The 22,808-nt window shown below is 51.5% G+C and overlaps 1 protein-coding gene across 1 annotated transcript in view; it reads right to left on the bottom strand.

The window, feature by feature from the left end:
- Positions 1-22,808, bottom strand: part of LOC115385431 (retinal guanylyl cyclase 2-like) — a 49,274-nt gene that overhangs the window by 10,318 nt on the left and 16,148 nt on the right. Inside the window, 8 exon segments of the mRNA XM_030087423.1 lie at positions 266-409; positions 494-647; positions 2,930-3,106; positions 3,193-3,276; positions 9,289-9,405; positions 11,558-11,642; positions 11,788-11,863; positions 12,326-12,545. Coding sequence (XP_029943283.1) covers positions 266-409; positions 494-647; positions 2,930-3,106; positions 3,193-3,276; positions 9,289-9,405; positions 11,558-11,642; positions 11,788-11,863; positions 12,326-12,545 — 1,057 coding nt within the window.

Below are 22,808 nucleotides of genomic sequence, written 5' to 3'. Positions count from 1 at the left end.
GGAGGGACAGACGGGGAGGGACAGGGCACAGAGAGTCAGAGAGTCAGAGAGGGACCGACGGAGGGACAGACGGGGAGGGACAGGGCACAGAGAGTCAGAGAGGGACCGACGGAGGGACAGACGGGGAGGGACAGGGCACAGAGACACAGAGAGTCAGAGAGGGACCGACGGAGGGACAGACGGGGAGGGACAGGGCACAGAGACACAGAGAGTCAGAGAGGGACAGATGGGGAGTCAGAGAGAGGGACAGGGAGTGGTGCCTCACCGTGGGCGGGCATGTCCATCATGGCGTAGGGCAGCGTGCGGGAGATCACTTCCTGGATGATGATGGAGAAACTGAAGACGTCTCCAGAAAAAGATCCTCCACGGACCGGGTTTCTGAGAAGCTCCGGAGCTGTCCACAACAACTCTGAGAGGACGGGGGACAGACAGGGTCCTTAGATGTCCATGTGTGCATGCTACACGTCGACAGGACATGCGTCTTTGTCTTTACCCTGGGGGTCCTCTGGTAGACTGATGGTCTGAGCGTGGAGGATCATGGGAAGTCCATAATCTGTGATCTTCAGGACAAAACGTCCATCCACCAAACAGTTTGTGGACTTGAGACGGCCGTGACTCAAACCTCGCAGGTGGAGGTACTTCATCCCCTGAAACAGGTCACATGACAGCAGCTCAATGGACAGAGCACCACTGCACGGCGTGAGGAGCACTTCCGTGAACCACCGTCTATCGTCAGGGCAAAGCAGTGCTGTGGGGTGTAGAAGCCGACTGGGGATGAGAAATTAGCAGGTTTGATTCCCACAGTGGTCAAGTCACCTATGTGTCTCCCTGAACATGACCCTTGACCCCCAGCAGTCCACTGCATCGTAGAAACAGGACAGGTCAATGTGGAAAAGAGACTTTGACAAAATTATCATCAGTTAAACCTTAAAATTATTGTCTTTGAAAAGCATCATCTGAGAAAGCCATTACAATATAAAACCACTGTCTGTGGACACAGATAGTGGTGTAGACCACTGGAAACACACTGGAAACCACTGTCTGTGAACACACCAGAAACCACTGTCTGTGAACACACGAGAAACCACTGTCTGTGAACACACCAGAAACCACTGTCTGTGAGCACACCAGAAACCACTGTCTGTGAACACATGAACACACGAGAAACCACTGTCTGTGAACACACCAGAAACCACTGTCTGTGAACACACCGGAAACCACTGTCTGTGGACACACCGGAAACCACTGTCTGTGAACACACCAGAAACCACTGTCTGTGGACACACCGGAAACCACTGTCTGTGGACACACCAGAAACCACTGTCTGTGAGCACACCAGAAACCACTGTCTGTGGACACAGCGTTGGGGAACCATTCTAAGCCACTGTCTGTGAACACACCGGAAACCACTGTCTGTGGACACACCGGAAACCACTGTCTGTGAACACACCAGAAACCACTGTCTGTGAACACACCGGAAACCACTGTCTGTGGACACACCGGAAACCACTGTCTGTGGACACACCAGAAACCACTGTCTGTGGACACACCGGAAACCACTGTCTGTGGACACACCAGAAACCACTGTCTGTGGACACACCGGAAACCACTGTCTGTGGACACAGCGTTTGGGAACCATTCTAAGCCACTGTCTGTGAACACACCAGAAACCACTGTCTGTGAACACACCAGAAACCACTGTCTGTGAACACACCAGAAACCACTGTCTGTGAGCACACCAGAAACCACTGTCTGTGGACACAGCGTTGGGGAACCATTCTAAGCCACTGTCTGTGAACACACCGGAAACCACTGTCTGTGGACACACCGGAAACCACTGTCTGTGAACACACCAGAAACCACTGTCTGTGAACACACCGGAAACCACTGTCTGTGGACACACCGGAAACCACTGTCTGTGGACACACCAGAAACCACTGTCTGTGAACACACCGGAAACCACTGTCTGTGGACACACCAGAAACCACTGTCTGTGGACACACCGGAAACCACTGTCTGTGGACACACCAGAAACCACTGTCTGTGGACACACCGGAAACCACTGTCTGTGGACACAGCGTTTGGGAACCATTCTAAGCCACTGTCTGTGAACACACCGGAAACCACTGTCTGTGAACACACCGGAAACCACTGTCTGTGGACACACCAGAAACCACTGTCTGTGGACACACCAGAAACCACTGTCTGTGGACACACCGGAAACCACTGTCTGTGGACACAGCGTTTGGGAACCATTCTAAGCCACTGTCTGTGAACACACCGGAAACCACTGTCTGTGAACACACCAGAAACCACTGTCTGTGGACGCACCGGAAACCACTGTCTGTGGACACACCAGAAACCACTGTCTGTGAGCACACCAGAAACCACTGTCTGTGAGCACACCAGAAACCACTGTCTGTGGACACAGTGTTGGGGAACCATTCTAAGCCACTGTCTGTGAACACACCGGAAACCACTGTCTGTGGACACACCGGAAACCACTGTCTGTGAACACACCAGAAACCACTGTCTGTGAACACACCGGAAACCACTGTCTGTGGACACACCGGAAACCACTGTCTGTGGACACAGCGTTTGGGAACCATTCTAAGCCACTGTCTGTGAACACACCGGAAACCACTGTCTGTGGACACACCAGAAACCACTGTCTGTGAACACACCGGAAACCACTGTCTGTGGACACACCGGAAACCACTGTCTGTGGACACACCGGAAACCACTGTCTGTGAACACACCAGAAACCACTGTCTGTGAACACACCGGAAACCACTGTCTGTGGACACACCGGAAACCACTGTCTGTGGACACACCGGAAACCACTGTCTGTGGACACACCGGAAACCACTGTCTGTGGACACAGCGTTGGGGAACCATTCTAAGCCACTGTCTGTGGACACAGCAGTACCTTGATCAGGTCCATGAGCAGTGAGGACTTGAACATCCAGTCCAGCCTCATGTCGCCGTCCCCCAGCAGGTCTGCCAGACTGCCTCTTGGACAGTGTTCCACCACCAGGGCGAAGATGCCGGAGTCCAGGAACAGGCCCAGGTACAGGTTCAGGTTCTCGTGGCGCATGTCCCGCAGCTGCTGACACACAGGAAGTGCTGGGAAACACCACCGCGGCGCCGGGGCGGCGCCGGGTGTGGCTGAGCACAGTGTTGATGACACACCTGGCCAAACAGACTCTGAGTGTTTGGGTTGATGGCGGCGACGGCCTTCCCAACAGGAATCTTCTTCAGCCAGACCCAGTCGCCCTGGAAACGGGAGGACCAATCACAGCTCAGCAGGCTTCAGAGAGGCGTGAGGAGGGTGGAGCCGGTGTGAAGCAGTGCCTTCATCTCCACTCATCAGACTCAATGAAACCAACAGGAAGAACCTTCCGTTCATGTGAGACTGCTGGTTCTGGTTCTTAGACGATGTTTCAGTGAACTTGGTTTCCTGATCGGCTGAACCAGCAGAACGTCTCCGTTCCAGACCAAAGGGACTCTGGTTTAATGTGGACCAGCTTCATTTAGGACTGGCTCCACATTCAGACCAGATTTCAATGTATACCAGGCACACTGCAGCGAATGTCTCTTTTTTGTTCATTTCTTTATGTCAAACATTTACAAAAGAAAAAAAACTCACTTTTTCAGAACTTGTGAAATGTCCAGTGTATCTCGAGTGTTTACAGCTTCAACAAATATAAAATCATTTAAAATATTACCATGCAGCTTTAGAATGGACCAAAGAACTGTCAGTCATGAATGGATGAATGGATGGATGAATGAATGGATTCTGCCGGGGATAACCGGCTCGTGGCGGTCAAGCGCTCCTAGCGGCGTGGCTTTTTGATCCCTGGACGTGGCGCTTCCTGTCACTGTGAAGCAGACTCCCCAGGCGGTGGACTGTTCTCCACTGACAGGGAGCGTGAGCTGGTTAGACCGTGGTGAGAGGGTTACTTTCACCCTGCTGATGATGTGTTGCAATAGTGAGACATTGCCCACAAGGGGAAATTTGGGGCTGTGGTTCAGTGGGGAGAGCAGTCGTCCCACAATGGGGATGTTGTGGGTTCGATTCCCGTCTCCCCCTGTCTGCATGTCGAAGTGTCCTTGGGGAAGACGCTGAACCCTGAACTGCCCCACCGTTGTACGTCGCTCTGGACAAAAGCGTCTGCTAAATGGAATTGCAGAAATGTCATTTCTGCCCCGGCAGCCCTGTGCAGGCGCCTTCACATGGGCGAGTGTGTGTGTGTGAGACAGCTGCATCAGTCCAGATTAGGGCTGGGTGCCGTTTAACGGTACCTCAGTGGTACCGACCCAAAAACTTGGGTATATACCGGTACAGGGCTCGAAGCAGGAGAAGATGGCATGCCTGAAAATTTTTTTGGAGAGGGGGGTGGGGGTGGGGGTGGGGCACCGGGCTCTTCCAGGGGGGTCTAGGGAAGAAGACAGTTTGGTACATTTGCAATCTAACTACAACAATCTGCTGCACTTTGACACCATAACTGAAGAACTAACAGTCCTGCATTGCCTCCAACTGTGAAAGAGATGCTTCATCAACATGTTAAACTACCCTTTAAACACGACATCAAAATGCTGTAAAAAAAAAAAAAAAAAAAAAAAAGCCTGTTTTTGAGATAGATATTCAAATTTTATTAAATTTATTATTTATTCCAAAACCCCATCCCGGTTAAAAACAAATAGGAAAGAAAAAGGAAAAAGAGCGAGAGCGTCAGGCTCCGTCACCTCAGCGCCCGTCACTCACCGACAGCTCTGGGCGTCCGGAACAGCTTGAAGCTTATGAAAAACACCATCAACACGCTGTCTCAAATAATCAAACAATATTCAAACTGAGCTACAAACTCTGGAGCCAGGAACCACATTTCAACTGGGGCACAACACAAAAAAAAAGACAGCGCAGCGCGTCCGTCCAGAACTACTAAATCCTGACAGCGCTGCAGGTCTTCCTCTTCCACCCAACCACCAGACCGCTGCAGCACAACACAAAGCCTTCCCCAACAACTTATTATTGTTTTGTGTTTTCCAACATTTTTGGTAAGTTCACCGACCTGTCGATGAGAGGAAACAATGGGGACGGGGGGTTCCCTTTTCCCAAGCCATATAACAACCTCTGTCCATAGACACGGACGGACTGTCAGGATGTGGACTCCAAACTCTCCACCTGACTCGTTCTCCACAGAGCTCAGACACGTAGAATCGTTTCTGATCCATTTCTGATCCGTTTCTGATCTGTTTCTGATCCGTTTCTGATCTGTGAGCGCCTCCCGGGCTGCGCTCTCATCTGGAGGTCTGCCTCCGTTCTCCACGGGGCTCAAACACTCCACAACAGAATTATTCCAGAGCCTGTGCTCCTCTGTGGGGCTCCAGGCCTGGGGACGGCCCCCCGGGGGGGACGGCCCCGTCCCAGGGGGACAGCCCCGCCCCGGGGGTACAGCCCCGCCCCGGGGGGGACGGCCCCGTCCCAGGGGGACAGCCTCGTCCCGGGGGGACAGCCCCGCCCCAGGGGTACAGCCCCGCCCCGGGGGGGACGGCCCCGTCCCAGGGGGACAGCCCCGTCCCGGGGGGACAGCCTCGTCCCGGGGGTACAGCCCCGCCCCGGGGGGGACGGCCCTGTCCCAGGGGGACAGCCCCGTCCCGGGGGGATAGCCTCGTCCCGGGGGGACAGCCTTGTCCCGAGGGGACAGCCCCGCCCCGGGGGGACAGCCCTGCCCCGGGGGGTACAGCCCCGCCCCGGGGGGACGGCCCTGTCCCGGGGGGACAGCCCCGTCCCGGGGGGACAGCCTCGTCCTGGGACTCTACACTCAGTCCGACTCCGGCCGTCTCTCCTGCTGCAGCAGCCGTCACGGCGCCTGTCAGAGACCTTCACTGCTCGTCCGAGTGAGGGGGCGGGGCTTAGTGAGAGGTCAGCTGCTCTGTATGAACAACAGTCACTTCATGACAGCAACAAACAAAAACTGATTTTGATAAATAACTTCGTAAAGTTCCTCCATTTACACAAACTGCTGCTGGAAATGTAGCGCTGCCTCGACACGCGAGAGGCCAGAGAAGTGATCAGCGCAGGGCTAGGAACCAATCAGAGGCTTTGTCCAAAGTGTGAAACACTTAAGGCCCGCCCAACTCGCTCTGATTGGCTAAAACTCCTGAACACTGAGCACCACTGGTAGTTAGAACTGTCACTTAATGACTGGTTACAGAGAAGAAGAAAAAAACAAACAAACAAAATATCTCTACGCCGGATTTCCGGCACCCTGCCGGAGGTCTTCAAGCCCTGCCGGTACCAAGCAAGAGCCGTGCGTACGGGTATCAGTTTCGGTTCTTAAAGTGACAGTGCGGTCAATAAACATGCGCGGAAACGATGGTTCAGTTCTTCTCTTTTACTGAAAAAACGCTGCATCCATCATTGAACATGTGACCACATCTTACCGCTCTCACTCTTTCTAACAGCATGCAGAGAGCCTGCAGCCCTTCTTCCTCTGTGGTGTCTGTGTAAAATAAGGTTGAACATGCAAACAGCACACCTAGTGGCAGGAAGCGCAAATGCAGTCATGGCGTCGTCTGTGCGCCGTGAAGGCAGGTACTGAAAAAACTACAGTTCAGGAACCGGTACCGTACGTGAGGTTTCGAAAAAATACTTGTACCCAATAAATATCTAACGGTGCCCAGCCGTAGTTCAGATCAGCCTTCCCAGCTTTTCTCAGTACTCCAGGTCAACCCCACTGGTCACCAGCAGGAGGGTGGAGATGACCTCGGTGGTGAGGATGACCTGGGTGGTGGGGATCACCTGGTGGGGATGACCTGGGTGGTGCAGGATGACCTGGGTGGTGGAGGATGACCTGGGTGGTGGAGGATGACCTGGTGGAGGATGACCTGGGTGGTGGGGATGACCTGGGTGGTGGAGGATGACCTGGTGGGGATGACCTGGGGGGTGGGGATGACCTGGGTGGTGGAGGATGACCTGGGTGGTGGGGATGACCTGGGTGGTGGGGATGACCTGGGTGGTGGGGATGACCTGGGTGGTGGGGATGACCTGGGTGGTGGAGGATGACCTGGGTGGTGGGGATGACCTGGGTGGTGGGGATGACCTGGGTGGGTGGTGGGGATGACCTGGGTGGGTGGTGGGGATGACCTGGTGGGGATGACCTGGGTGGTGGAGGATGACCTGGGTGGTGGAGGATGACCTGGTCGGGATGACCTGGGTGGTGGAGGATGACCTGGTGGGGATGACCTGGTGGGGATGACCTGGGTGGTGGAGGATGACCTGGTGGGGATGACCTGAGGGGTGGGGGTATGGAGACGTCGTGGATGCAGCTATCAGTTCGTCAGTCCATGTCCATGTGTGTGTGTAGTTTGGCCCGTCCCCCTCGGCGCTCAGTTCGTAGCGACCCATTCGCAGATGGTCGCTGCAGTAGAGACCACTTCCACGGAAGCAGTAACTAGTTGCTGCAACAGTAATCCTATAGCAGGGCGTGAAATTCCCTATAAATGGCGGCGGGGACCGATTGGGATGGAATCTCCGCCGGTTTAGGTCCATATCAGCAGGTCCGGACCGCCTGTTGGTTCTTTTTATCATGAAATTGCGTCGCTTCTCTTTTAATGAATCAACCATAACCAACACTCCTCTTAACTCAGATTCCATTTTTGCATTCTTCTTCTCTGTGCTTCACGCTGCACCATGCATCTAACAACCACAATGCGCCCTCTGCTGGATTGAAGGAGGTACTGCTTGATTCAGGCGCTGCTGTGAACTCCAAACAACAAACACTTCAGAACACAATGACAGCAGTGGGTGTGAACAGTAACTGTAAATATGCAAATCTGCCAAACAGTTAATGATTTACTGCGATACTGCAGTTCTCCAGCCCTGAATGAGGAAGTCACAGCTGCAGGCATGAGCGCAAATACAAAACATCAATGAACATCAGTGAGAGAGGTCCTCCAGGGTCTACTGGTCCTCCAGGGTCTACTGGTCCTCCAGGGTCTACTGGTCCTCCAGGGTCTACTGGTCCTCCAGGGTCTACTGGTCCTCCCGGGTCTGATACATACACAGACAAAACCTGGTCAGATTAAGACCTGAATAGAATCAGAATCTACACTGACATTCACAGCCATCAGCAGGATCTTAGCTGAAATATTTAATTGGGAGCAACGACATGATATGAAATGTGGTCTGTGCTGGTATGGATTCTACGGTGAATGAGCCGCCACCACCAAAGGAACTAGTCAAAGCTGGGATGCTTCAATCAGTAATTAACAACATGCATACCTGCAGCAAAATAAATAAAAATCATTTTATAAATTTGCAACTTAGGATGGGCCACATAGCATGAGAAGATCTCCCATCCCAGACACAGAGCAGCAGCAGATAGAAACAGAACTAAACAAGCACAACAAAATACAACAGTTTCATTAAGAAATCACTGTTGGATCCTGTTTTTGATCAGCATTTTACAAAACTGAAATTTAAGGACCTGTTAAAACTTGTGAGGACCTGTTAAAATTTTCTGTGGACCTGCTGAAAAAATCTGGAGGACCTGTTAAAATGTTGACGAATTTCATGCCCTGTATAGTAACTATAGGATGACTATTGCAGCAACACATCATCAGCAGGGTGAAACTAACCTGTCTCATGACGGTCTAGACCAGCTCACGCTCCCTGTTAGTGGAGAACGATCCACCGCCTGGGGAGTTCTGCTTCACAGCGACAGGAAGAGCCGACATCCAAGGATCAAAAAGCTATGAACGCTTGGCCGCCACGAGCCGGTTCTCCCTGTGGGAACTTTTCTGACAGCCAATCAGAAAGTAGCGTTTGGTCCCACAGCCAATCAGTGACAGCACGCTACATTTGTCACCTTTGCCTTGGACTTCATTTCTTTAATGTGGCTAAAAGGACAGCCTGCACTGAGAGCTGCTGAAACCTTTTCTCTGATCTCTGATGTGCAGAATGTCTTGACTGAGTGATATTACAGCACCTCTCTGCAGCCGCCAGGTCCTGGTCTGGACCTGGTCCTGGTCTGGAGCAGTCTAGCTCTACAGAATAAATCCTGGACCTGGTCCTGGTCTGGAGCAGTCTAGCTCTACAGAATAAATCCTGGACCTGGTCCTGGTCTGGAGCAGTCTAGCTCTACAGAATAGGTCTCCATGGTAACTGATGTCAAAATATATTTCACTTTGTCCAACTGTACTTTTGTGCAACCAGATGAAGGATTAGTTGATCCTGGATAACAAGACAGCCCAGCTTAATCCTTGATCGTGGTTCAGGCGTACCTCCAGGATCCCGATGTTGGAGCTCTCAGGTGTGGCCAGGATGTAGCTTCGAGCAATCGAGCGAATTGGAGTTTTTATTTCCAGAAGACTTCTCATGATGGACTCATCGTTCAGTTTCTGCAAACCACAACAAAACCAACAATAACAACAGCAGCGACAACAAACTCCCTGTACTGTGGAGTGTCCTGTGACTTCAGCTGAACCAACAACATGATCCAATCCACCAGCCTGTTTAGAGAAATGACCCCCATCAGTGATCAGCACCAGATCAGATCAGATCAGAAACACACTCTGTGCCTTCAGGTCTTTAGGGTGGCTCTGACTCGAGCTCTTCTCCATCCAGCTGGTTGAAGAACTTCCAGCTCAGTCAAAAGTTGCTTCAAGTCACGTTTGAGACCAACTCTGAATACCTGATCTAAAGCTCAGAACCATCTGGCCCCACCAGGTCCTGCAGACCTGTTAGTCCCACATGATCCAGCAGAAGACTGGGTTCTCAGAGTGCTGCTTCCTGGAGGTTCCTGGTTCTCTAGCAGTAGAACAGGAGGCAGAGCTTTCAGCTACCAGGCTCCTGTCATGTGGAACCAGAGAGGGAGGAGGACCCAGTCTCTACTTTGAGGTTCTCTGCTGAATGAAGCTGCTTCAGGACTCTGGGCCATTTTCTAGAGGAGCTGGTGGAGGTTCAGACTGGTGGAGGTTCAGGCTGGGGGAGGTTCAGACTGGTGGAGGTTCAGACTGACGGAGGTTCAGACTGGTGGAGGTTCAGGCTGGTGGAGGTTCAGACTGGTGGAGGTTCAGACTGGGGGAGGTTCAGACTAACGGAGGTTCAGACTGGTGGAGGTTCAGACTGGGGGAGGTTCAGACTGGGGGAGGTTCAGACTGGTGGAGGTTCAGGCTGGTGGAGGTTCAGACTGGTGGAGGTTCAGACTAACGGAGGTTCAGACTGGTGGAGGTTCAGGCTGGGGGAGGTTCAGACTGGGGGAGGTTCAGACTGACGGAGGTTCAGACTGGGGAAGGTTCAAACTGGTGGAGGTTCAGACTGGTGGAGGTTCAGACTGGTGGAGGTTCAGACTGGTGGAGGTTCAGACTGGGGGAGGTTCAGGCTGGTGGAGGTTCAGACTGGGGGAGGTTCAGGCTGGGGGAGGTTCAGACTGGGGGAGGTTCAGACTGACGGAGGTTCAGACTGACGGAGGTTCAGACTGACGGAGGTTCAGACTGGGGGAGGTTCAGACTGACGGAGGTTCAGACTGGTGGAGGTTCAGACTGGTGGAGGTTCAGACTAACGGAGGTTCAGACTGGTGGAGGTTCAGGCTGGGGGAGGTTCAGGCTGGGGGAGGTTCAGACTGGTGGAGGTTCAGACTGGGGGAGGTTCAGGCTGGGGGAGGTTCAGACTGGTGGAGGTTCAGACTGGGGGAGGTTCAGGCTGGGGGAGGTTCAGACTGGGGGAGGTTCAGACTGGTGGAGGTTCAGACTGGTGGAGGTTCAGGCTGGTGGAGGTTCAGACTGGTGGAGGTTCAGACTGGTGGAGGTTCAGACTGGTGGAGGTTCAGGCTGGTGGAGGTTCAGACTAACGGAGGTTCAGACTGGTGGAGGTTCAGACTGGTGGAGGTTCAGGCTGGTGGAGGTTCAGACTAACGGAGGTTCAGACTGGTGGAGGTTCAGGCTGGGGGAGGTTCAGGCTGGGGGAGGTTCAGACTGGTGGAGGTTCAGACTGGGGGAGGTTCAGGCTGGGGGAGGTTCAGACTGGTGGAGGTTCAGACTGGGGGAGGTTCAGGCTGGGGGAGGTTCAGACTGGTGGAGGTTCAGACTGGTGGAGGTTCAGACTGGTGGAGGTTCAGGCTGGTGGAGGTTCAGACTGGGGGAGGTTCAGACTGGTGGAGGTTCAGACTGGGGGAGGTTCAGGCTGGGGGAGGTTCAGACTGACGGAGGTTCAGACTGACGGAGGTTCAGACTGACGGAGGTTCAGACTGGGGGAGGTTCAGACTGACGGAGGTTCAGACTGGGGGAGGTTCAGACTGGTGTGTTAACACGGCCAGTAACCAAGGAAGAGAAACAACAGAGAGACAGCTGCTGGACAGAATGTCTCTCTGGCCCTCTGGAGGAATCTGAGTCTCTGTCTCTGTCGCTGCCTCTGAGTGGACACTGCCTCTGAGTGGACACTGTCTCTGAGTGGACACTGTCTCTGAGTGGACACTGTCTCTGAGTGGACACTGCCTCTGAGTGGACACTGTCTCTGAGTGGACACTGTCTCTGAGTGGACACTGTCTCTGACCTTCTTGCTGACTTGCGTATCGATGAAAACGATGTCGTCCAGGGTCAGGATCAGTTTGGTGAGGTTCACCGTCCTCTTGTACTTCCTGTTTACACACAGCAGGGATTGATGTGGTGGATGTCATGACATTAATCAGCAATACCATGATCTTATTCTAATAACAGCTCAATAATTGTGTGTGTGTGTGTGTGTGTGTGTGTCTGTGTGTCTGTGTGTGTGTGTGTTCTCACCTGATCCAGTAGAAAAATGTCCCAAAGAGAAGACAACACAATACAAAGATTGACGAGACGGTCACAAAATCCAAACCTGCATGCAAAAAAAAAAAGAAATGAAATTCACTCTTGCTCTTTAATTCTTCAGAGATTTCAGATTCATTTGTTTCAACGTTCTGTTTACTTCCTAAACAGTTCAAGTCATGGCTCTTCGGTGTTTGATGTAGTCAGAGGAATGAATCTCAGGCCCTCAACAGTCAGTCCCGTCAGGAAGCTGCAATCGCAGCAGTTCATTTAAACTCAGCCAGTCCTCATCAAGTATATACCACCTTGCGATTTTGTCAAGTTGAGGTGATTCAACAAAACTGCAAGGCTGAGCAGAATTCATGAAGATTGGTTGAATTTATATTAATTACGGTGATGTTGACATCACAACTGCCTTGTGGGACTGAACAACATGTCTCTTCCAAACTTTCTGCAAGCTGCTTCTAGATCCAGATCTTCCTTCCCACAGAAGCTCAACACTCCCACCCTGTGGACATGTCAGTGAACACACCCTCACTGCAGGCGTCCTCTGGACTGAACCAACAGAAGCTGGCTGCAGGGGGTTTTCCTCCAGGGAACGAGAAGGAGCGGCTCAGTGACCTCAGACCTCCCATCATCCCGTCGGTGTGTGCCGGAGCAAGAGTGTGAGTCGGCACGAGGCGATCACCGTCGCTGTTCAACACCACATACTGAGCCTGCAGGCCACGCCCCTCTGAACCCCCGTATAAAACCTGGAGGAGAAGAGAGCAGAAGCACGGTCATCAGGACGGCAGTCATGTTCATGATCTGTGGTAAAAGTGATTGACTCCGGGCATCAGAACCTTGGGGGGAAAGAGTCTTGGTGGTAAGAGTCCTGGGTATAGACACCTAAAGGAAAGACTCCTGGGGGAAAGAGTCTTGGTTGTAAGAGTCCTGGGTATAGACACCTAAAGGAAAGACTCCTGGGGTAAAGAGTCTTGGTTGTAAGAGTCCTGGGTATAGACACCTAAAGGAAAGACTTCTGGGGTAAAGAGTAAAGATGGAAAGAGTCCTAGGGTATAGACACCTAAAGGAAAGACTCCTGGGGGAAAGAGTAAAGATGGAAAGAGTCCTGGGTATAGACACCGAAAGGAAAGACTTCTGGGGGAAAGAGTAAAGATGGAAAGAGTCCTAGGGTATAGACACCTAAAGGAAAGACTCCTGGGGGAAAGAGTCCGGTCTGGACTCTTTTCCACAAGACTGGAGGAAAGAGTCAAGAGGGAATGACTTTTGGGAGATAATGTCCACATAGAAAGAGTCCAGGTATATAGTCTTTGGGAAAAGAGTCCTGGGGTAAAGAGCTCATGAGCAAAGAGTCTTGGGGGATACAGTCCAGGGAGAAAGAGTCATAAGGGGTGGAGTCCTGGAGATTTCAGTCTTGGAGGAGAGTCCAGAAGGAAAGAGTCTTGGGGTATAGAGTTCTGGAGGAAGGAGCCCTTGGAAATAATAATCCAGGGAAATGAGTCAAGAATCAAGACTCAAGAAGCTTTATTGTCCTCAAGAACACAATACAGGTACAGAATGTAAACAAAATAAGGTTTGATGAGAGGGAGCATTGGGAGAATGTGACCTAGCACACTGGCACACCTCACTCCTCTTCCAGGGAAGAAGAGAAAAGAACAATCGGGGGTGATGACTGTTTTTACTGTTCAGCACTTCAAGTGTTTTTTTAATGAATATGAAAAGCGCTCTACAAATGAAGTTTGACTGAGTTTGATTGATTGATAAGCAATGCTTAGCACATACGAAACAACATTACACATCTCACTCAAACACTGGGGATTATAACGGGGGTCTCTCTGGATGGGATGGATGTGTCATCTGTAGTTTGAAGCCTTGAGAATGTTGCTGCATGCAATGTCTGTCTGTCAGGGACTGGTGACTGTCCTTAGTCCAAACAAGAGCTGTGTCTATGAGAGTGTCTTCTGTGCAGGAAAGGGTCAGACAAGGTAGGTCACGCTGCCTCGGGGAATTGTCATCTGGAAGAAGCCAGAAATCATCTCAGGGAGGGAGGATGGGAGAGGGGTCTGGCATGCTGAGAATCAATGATGAATTTAGCTTTGAATCAGAATTAGAAGCCTTTGTCATTGAAGCCGAAGCACAATGAAACCTACATTGGAAACAGCTCTCATAACAGTGATATTCGAGGAAGGAAGTACATCCGTTTGGGTAATTTCTGTGTTTGCAGTCATGGCAGTGTTCAGGGCAGCTCTTGGATAGAAGTTGTTCTTTAGTCTGTTTTAGTCTTTATTGTCCTGAAACGTCTCCTGAAGGAATGAGCTGAAAGAGGTGGTGGCCAGGGTGGGAGGAGTCGCTGACTGTGTTGTGGGCTCTCCTAAGGCAGCGGGTCTGGTAGATATCCTCCAGAGATGGAAGAGGGCAGCACATCAGGCGCTAAGTGGTGTTTATTACCATCTGGAGCTTTTTCCTTCCTGCAGCAGTGCAGCTGGAGAACCACAGCAAGATGCCCTGGAAAAGCTTCGACTCCACCGAGCAATGGTAGAAGGACACCAAGAGGTCAGTTCTCAGATTGTTCCTGCTGAGAATAATCAGGAAGTAGAGTCTTTGCTGGGCCTTCTTCAGGATGGATGTGGAGTTAGCAGTCCAGGTCAGGCCTTCACTGATGTAGCTACCCAAGAACCTGTGTATAACTTTCCAGTGAGGGAAGAGATAGAAATATTTTTGTTTGCTTTATAAGAAGGATGCATATTTGTGTTTCATTATTCTTCATTATTTGCTCACATGTGTGGGTGGTTGATGCGTGTGGGAGGGATTTGTGTATATAAGCTTGCCGTAAGGGGGCGTGGTTTGTGGTGCGTTCATTGGGAGGTTTTCATTCAAGAGTGTACACGGTGTCGGTTTGCAACCTGCAAGATCATCAGATGCATGTGTGAAAATAAAGTGTTGATCTGCGAGTTACCTCCGCCGTGCATTCTTGGCAGCCCTTCCAGAGGGCATTCCGCTAATTACAGAAGGTAGTTGGTCGAAATCTGGACAGTTGCAAACCGCCGTCGGAGCCGCAGAAGGAAGTAGACGGCCCCGGGCGGAGAGCGAGCAGCGCGCCGAGTGGAATTGAATGGGCGGCCGGGAAGTAGACGCATCCCGGCGGAGACCAAACGGCGCGACGAGAGCGGGTAAAGCCACCAAAACCACCCAAGCAACGGGGGCTGAAGCCACGAGCCGACGGGACCGTTAAGGGCAGTGAGTAACAAGGCGATCACTGTAAAACAACCGTTTTACTGCGGTTTGTTTCACCCGGAATCCAAGATGGCGGACGACGAGTATGACTTGGAAAGTCTGAAACAGAGACGCACAAACGCACAACGGGCTTTTACAACGCGTGTTAACCGTCTAAATGTCAGTGCTGATAGATTAAATGAAACTGAGTTGTCTGAAGAGTTATCAAGAGTGAAAGAAGATTATAATAAACTTCTTGATGCAAATAACAACTACATTGATGCACTGGAGGAGAAAGAGTCACCAGGGGGCGATGATGAGTTACAAGATGCTGTTAAAAAGAGGGCCTTCTGTGAGCAAAAGTACCGTGAGATTGAGGGAAAGCTTATGGAAATGTTGTGGTCCAAATTCTCAGATCAGAACATAGAAGAACTTGTGACACAATTTAAAGCAGCTTTTACTCTGGCTGAGAAACAGTGGAAAGGCCAAGTCGTGCCCTGGGAGCAGCAGAGCATTGAGTCCAGTAAACTGGACAGAAAGCTCTCTGAGCTCACTCACATTGTTCATCCCTGGAAAGACTATCGCCCGCACGGTAAAGAAAGATGGAAGCTCTTGTCGTCATTAAAGGAGGACAAGGAGCAACTGATGGATGAATGGAGATTCAAGCGTGATCATGAGAGTATAAAGAGGGATGGCACAGAACATGGGAGTGATGACAGCAGCGAGGAGGGTGAAGCTTCGGAGGGAGGCGGTGTGGTTAACGAACCTGCTACTCTGGCTAAAGCCAGCCCAGCATCCCCACCTGTAACCACTACCTGTCTTACCTCACCTACCAAAGTTCTGCCTACCGCCGCTAGTGGCGCAATCCCCAAAGTTACTGCTCCACAGATTGCAGCCATTACATATCCTCCAAAGAGTGGTTATGTTGCAGCTACTGTACCCAGTATGCACCCACCAACCCCACAGCCCACACTACAGACACAACAATCTGGAGGTGGGTTCTATGACGGTTCTGCTGTGCCCCCAGCCATCACATTTCCACCATTGAGTGCCCATGCTGCACCTTACGCCAACCTAAGCGTGAGGCAAGATAGCAACATGTTTCAAGGTGGTTCCGGGGCATATGATGCAGGGAGTAGTACCTTCCAGTTTGCCCGGCCCAAAATTAGACTCACGCCCATAAGTTTGCCGAAGTTCTCCGGGGATAGAAGAGACTATTGGCGCTGGAAGGCTGAGTGGGAGTGTATTCAAGTGCAAGCAGAACCAACGGGGTCACGTGAGTGTAAAAAACTCCATCTACTGGACAGCATAGATGATGTTGTGAAAGACAAACTCAGGTTGATGCGCTGCAGAGATGCAAATGACATTTTCAAAGAGCTTGAAAACCATTATGGTGATAGAGCACAAACAGCAGAAGAAATTGTGTTGGAATTACAATCACGACCAGCTGTAAAGAACCACCAACCAAGAGAGATGTTAGAATTAATCCTAGCGGTGGAAAGAGCAGCACAGGATCTCAGAGACCTGGGCTGTGTTGAAGCTATGCAAAACCCGCTTGTGATCCGATCATTGGAAAGTAAACTCCCTGATGTCATGAAAAGAGAGTGGCTTATGTGTGCACGAAGCACCAGCAGCAGTGTTTACCCAGGTAATTATCTAGATCGGTTCTTATTATTCCTGGGTGATCAAAAGTCATTACTCGTGAGGTTGGAGCAGCTGCTCCCCAGTAAGCCATGGTCTACCAATGCTCCTGAGAAACCGAGCTACCGGGAGAAGATGAGTGACAGGAGGAACGTAAAGACATCATTCACTAAAACTACTGCGAGTGACACCAAGAGAAACACCCAGCAGTCTCCTTGTGTTGTGTGTGGTGATGTGGAACATGGAGGAAGGCTGTTTCGGTGTAAAACTTTCAGGAAAGCTCACCTGGCGGAGAAGAAAGCTCAGTTGAAGAGGGCAAAAGCATGTACAAAGTGCCTGGGTATTCATGAGGCTGGCGGTACGTGCACGCCAAGGTTTCTCTGTCGTAAAGAGGAGTGCAGGGAAAATGGTAATCCCGCAGACCACCACTACTTTCTCTGCCCAAAAGCACAAATGAAGAAGGTTTCTGTGATGGGAGAGGACGAAGGAGAGAAGAAGAAGAGAACCTGCGGTCCAACAGAGGAGCAAGAGGCTTTGTTCGCGGAGCTGGGATTAACTCCACGGCAGCTCGAAGCTGTTCGCAGAGCCTGCACCAACAAGGCGTCAACAAAGCGTCCCGGTAAGAACTTGGTCGAACAGAGTGGTCTAGGGGAACACCCAGTCCTCATGATGCTCGTCCCTGTCACAACAAAGAGAGGTGACAGCCTCGGGGCCTTGGTAGATCTCGCCTCTGATACCAACTACATTACACATCAAGCTGCAGAGAGCCTTGGACTAACTGGTGAATCCATCTCACTTGTTGTGTATGGTGTTGGCAGGATGAAGGTGAAAGTTAAAACGAAACGGTACCTTGTCACAATTAAGGTGTGGACATCTCGAGGTACCTTGAGGCTCCATGAACTGATCTGCTACGGGATGGAGGACATCGCCAAAGTTCATCGTGTAATAGCATCTGACCAGCTGGAGAACTTTTTCCCAGAAATTAAGCCGGGGGAATTAGCTCGTCCAAAAAGGATCGACCTGCTCATCAGCATGAGAGAAGGACGTCTGGCCCCACAGAGTCTGCGGAGAGTTGGCGACCTTGTGCTGTGGGACGGTCCTCTTGGGAAGATCGTGAGTGGAACGCACCCTCAACTCTTCGAAGAAATAGAGGTAACCACACAGCACTCAAAGACTCATTTTGCATGTTCTATGAGGTCACTAGCCGTCAAGGTCGAAGAGCGTGCCGTGGGGAAGACGGGAGGTCTCCTGGAATGCGAAGGTGAGCTGGAAATCTGTTCAACAGCAGTATGCAACACGGAAATCCTCGAGTGGCTGAAATGGGACAGCATTGGAGCTGCTTGTAATCCTGCTTGTGGGGGATGTCGGTGTGGGAAGTGTTCTCCGGGTGGGAAAGAGATGTCCCTGGCTGATGAGAAGGAGCTGGAGGTAATAAGGGCGGGCCTGACTTTCAGAGAAAGTGATTCTCACAGCGATCAGCCACACTGGGACGCCAAATACCCATGGAAAGCGAACCCAACCTCCCTTCCTCACAACCGGAAGGCCGTGGAAGCTACGTTTCTGAAGACAGAAAAGCAGCTCATGAGAGACCCCATTTGGAAAGAGGCTTATGTGAGGCAAGTCCACGAGATGGTCGAGAGGGGGGCTGCTGTGAAACTCACAGAAGACGTGTTGGACAGCTGGAACGGTGCCACATGGTGGGTGAGTCACCTGACAGCACCCAACCCCCACTCAGTGACCACGCCCGTGCGCCTCGTCTGGAATAGCAGTCAGGAGTTCAGAGGGGTGAGCATGAACAGTATTCTGCTCAAGGGCCCGGATGTTCTCAACCCCATCCGGGCGGTACTTCTCAGGTTTCGAGAGGGGGAGCATGCAGCCATTGGGGACATCACTAAGATGTATAACTCAGTGTGGCTGGAGGAACAAGAAGTTCACGTGCATCGATTCCTGTGGCGGGACTCCCCAGAAGAAGAGATTGAAGATTACGCCATCGTGAGAGTGAACATGGGGGACAAGCCTGCAGGATGCATCGCACAGGTGGCCATGCGGGAGACTGCAAGGTTGCCCCAGTTTTCAGACATGAGCGAAGAAAGAAGGATCATCGAGGAAGACTCTTATGTCGATGATCTCCTGACATCACACAATGACCCGCAGTGCCTAGACAAGATCCTAGATGGGGTGGAAAGGATTCTGAAGACAGGAGGCTTCTACCTCAAACCCTGGGTCCGGTCTGGTCATGGTGGGAGGCAGGAAGAAACAGTGACCAAGTCAGTGGCGTTGGTGTTGCCCAACCAGCTAAGGGAGGGAGATAACAAAGCCCTGGGGGTTGGGTACCTCGTGCAAGACGATGAGCTCTTTGTGATGGGGTCCATTAACTTCTCGAAGAGGAGGAAGAAGATGAGGACTGAAGTCAACCTCACAGAGGAGGAAGTGGATGTCCAAACACCGAACCCATTGACTCGTCGTGGTTTGCTGAGCCAAGTCGCCGGCCTGTATGACCCAATTGGATTGGCTACACCTCTGAAACAGAAAGGTGTGATCCTTGTGAGAAGAGCCTTCCAGGAAGCTGGCAAGTTGACCAGGGACACCTGGGATGAGCCCTTATCTGACGAACTCCGTGGGAAGGCCATAGAGCTATTCAAAGAATACATCCGTTTGAGTAGAGTCAGATTCCACCGAAGTCTCACACCCTCCGGCTGGAGAGGTAAACCTTGGGGGATCACATTCTCTGATGGGAGCTGTGAGTCCTATGGTGCTGTGCTGTACCTAAGGTGGGAAACACCTGATGGTGTGGTTACTCGACTGGTGGAATCCAAGGCCAAGCTGACGCCACTTGACCAAAAAGGTGATGCAGTGAAGGCTGAAATCTGCGGGGCTGTCTTTGCCACACGCCTGAAGGATTATGTGGTGAAGCACGGTCGAATAGATGTGGAAAGGTGGTACCACTTCGTTGACAGTCAGACGGTACTGGGAGCCATCCAGAGGGAGAGCTACGGATTCCAGACCTTCTTTGCGAACAGAGTGGGAGAAATCCAGAAGGCTGGGCCCGTAGGTGACTGGTGGTGGATCCCCGGAGAGCTCAATATCGCTGATTTGCTCACAAGAGGATCCTCTCCTGAACGGCTTGATGGAAAGAGCACATGGCAACAAGGCCCCGCATTCCTGTCTGGTCCAGTCGAAGGATGGCCAATGAAATCTGCTTCCGAAGTGGCGGCTGATGCTCGAGAGACTGTGAGCAAACTCCAGAGAAAAGCCTTCTCTGCCACTCTCACAAGAGCCCAGGCCAAGAAAGTGGCCATGAGAAAAAGTCCCGTCAGTGATGCTCAAGCAACCACAGATGGAATCAGTGAAGTTTCAGATTCAAAAGTAAATAAAACAGATTCAACGTCAAATGAATCTGACGAACCAGAGGCAATGTGGGGAGCTGCACTCATCGACCAAGTGAACCCAACGAAGTACAGCTCTCTAGCTAAGCTCTGTAGAGTAGTTGCCTACGTTCGCAGGGCCGTGAAGAAGTGGTTGGCTAAGGTTAAAAAGATCCCTGTTCCAGCAAGGTGGGAGGTAGCCCTGACAGTTAACGAGCTCGAAACTGCATTCCAAGACCTGTGCCTGGCCTCCCAGAAAGGAGTCACATTTCCTGTAACAACTCTGAACAGACTCGTCGTCAGCCAGAGCAAAGTTTCAGGACTCCTGTGGTGCCATGGCAGGGTCCAGAGTGTCTGCCAGTTCAGGACGAGAGTGCCCTTGGTCCCTTACAGAGCATGGATTAGCACCCTCATTACACAAGAGGCCCATGAAGCTAACCACGAGGGTGTTGCTGGCACGGTTTTGCGGGTGAGGTCTAAAGCCTGGGTAATACAGGGGCCAAGACTGGCAAGAAACGTCATTGATGCATGCGTGCACTGCCGGAAGTCCAGAGCTAAGATGTGTAAGCAGGTGATGAGTGAGCTTCCACTCGAACGCACAGAACCAGCTGCACCTTTCGAGTTTACATCGCTGGACCTCTTCGGTCCTTACATTGTGAGAGACACTGTGAGGCGAAGAGTGAAAATGAAAGTTTGGGGTGTGGTGTTTAGCTGCATGGCGTCAAGAGCAGTGCATGCGGACGTCGTGGAAGATCTATCAACTGAAGGGTTCCTGAAAACATACCAGCGTTTCACAGCGCTCAGAGGTCACCCAAGAAAACTGTGGTCGGACCAAGGGACCAACTTTGTGGGCGCAAGACCAGTGCTGAAAGATCTGTATGACTTCCTCGATGGCGTAGACAAGGATCAAATCCAGCAGAAAGCAGCAACGAAAGGAACAGACTGGGTGTGGGTTTTTCACCCAGCAGACTCCCCTCATCGCAATGGGGCGGCGGAGGCAGCAGTCCGTGTACTGAAGAGAGCACTAAGTAGTGTGTGTGAGGAAGGTAACCTGACGGTACTAGAGTTTCAAACCTTCCTCTATCTTGCTGCCAACCTGTCAAACGAAAGACCTATTGGCGCTAGGGCCCAGGTGCAAGATGGGGCCGTGGAAGTCATCACTCCCAACTCTTTGCTACTTGGTCGTGCTGGGCCCAGTGGAGATACTCGTGGATTCGAGTATCCAGCCTACCCTGTCGTGCGTCTGAGGGCCATCCAGATTGAGGTAGACAAGTTCTGGAGGCGATGGATCCAGCTGGCAGGCCCTGGACTGTTTGTCCGTCAAAAGTGGCATGCACCTGCTCGGAACGTCAAGATCGGGGATCTGGTGTGGTTGGCTGACCAAAACGCACTCAGGGGTCGGTTCAGACTGGGTCGAGTTGTGGGGGCATGTCCAGACAACAAAGGTGTTGTGCGGGATGTTAAAGTGAAGACATGTCAAACCCTTCCCGTCTTCTGTGGCCGGTCCAAGAGGAGCTGGGCAGTCGGACAATGCCCATCTACCATCCTACACAGGGACGTTAGGAGGCTGGTAGTTTTGTTACCAGTGGAGGAGCAATAAAAGACCTCCCCACCATGGTGTGTTTCGGTAAAGGATTCCCCACCATGGTGTGTTTCGGTAATGGATCAAGACCTTCCCCACCATGGTGTGTTTCGGTAGAGGATTCCCCGCCATGGTGTGTTTCGGTTGTGGATCAAGACCCCCCCACCACTATCCTTCTGAGAGGCTGGTGGTGTGTTTCAGTGGAGGACATTAAAACATTACAAGACAGTGTGTTTGTTATGGGTATTTGATTGTGGGCATTTGGTTATGTCCTCAAAGTTATTGTTGAATCTCATTTATAGTTTAGTTTGTTTAAGAGATTGTAGTGGTCCTCTTGGATTTGAGAAATCAGTGGACCAGGTGGGAGGTGTATAACTTTCCAGTGAGGGAAGAGATAGAAATATTTTTGTTAGCTTTATAAGAAGGATGCATATTTGTGTTTGATTATTCTTCATTATTTGCTCACACGTGTGGGTGGTTGATGCGTGTGGGAGGGATTTGTGTATATAAGCTTGCCGTAAGGGGGCGTGGTTTGTGGTGCGTTCATTGGGAGGTTTTCATTCAAGAGTGTACACGGTGTCGGTTTGCAACCTGCAAGATCATCAGATGCATGTGTGAAAATAAAGTGTTGATCTGCGAGTTACCTCCGCCGTGCATTCTTGGCAGCCCTTCCAGAGGGCATTCCGCTAATTACAGAAGGTAGTTGGTCGAAATCTGGACAACCTGTAATCTGGCACCACCTCCACCGTGTCCCTGTTTACCATCCCCGTTTAGACTTGGAGGTGTTCCGGATGAGGCTGTTGATAGAGCACCAAGCTGAAAGTTGCTCCACCTCTGTCTTTCACGCAGTTTCACCTCCTGCAGGGATGAGACTCACCATCGTGGCGTCATCTGCGAACTTGATGATGGTGTTGTCCAGCTAGGTGGGGGTGCAGATGTTATGTGAGAGACCCAAGTTCCCCAGTTTGCTCACCAGTCTGCTCAGAACAATGCTGGTGAAAAGCGAGTTGAAGTCCTTGCATAGCTCCCTCCATTGGTCCACATGAGACAGTGTGGTGGTGATGGTGTCCTCTGCAGACCGGTTGGCTCTGTTGCCAAACTGGTGGTGATCAGGTGTGGATGGCAGGCATGAAGTCATGTGACTCGGTACCAGTTTTTCAAAGCATTTCATGATGACGGGGGTGAGTGCAACTGGCCGATAGGTGTTTAAG

Source organism: Salarias fasciatus, unplaced genomic scaffold, assembly GCF_902148845.1.
Source record: "Salarias fasciatus unplaced genomic scaffold, fSalaFa1.1, whole genome shotgun sequence".
Classification (NCBI taxonomy): Eukaryota; Metazoa; Chordata; class Actinopteri; order Blenniiformes; family Blenniidae; genus Salarias; species Salarias fasciatus.
This window is presented reverse-complemented; position numbering and strand designations above follow the sequence as displayed.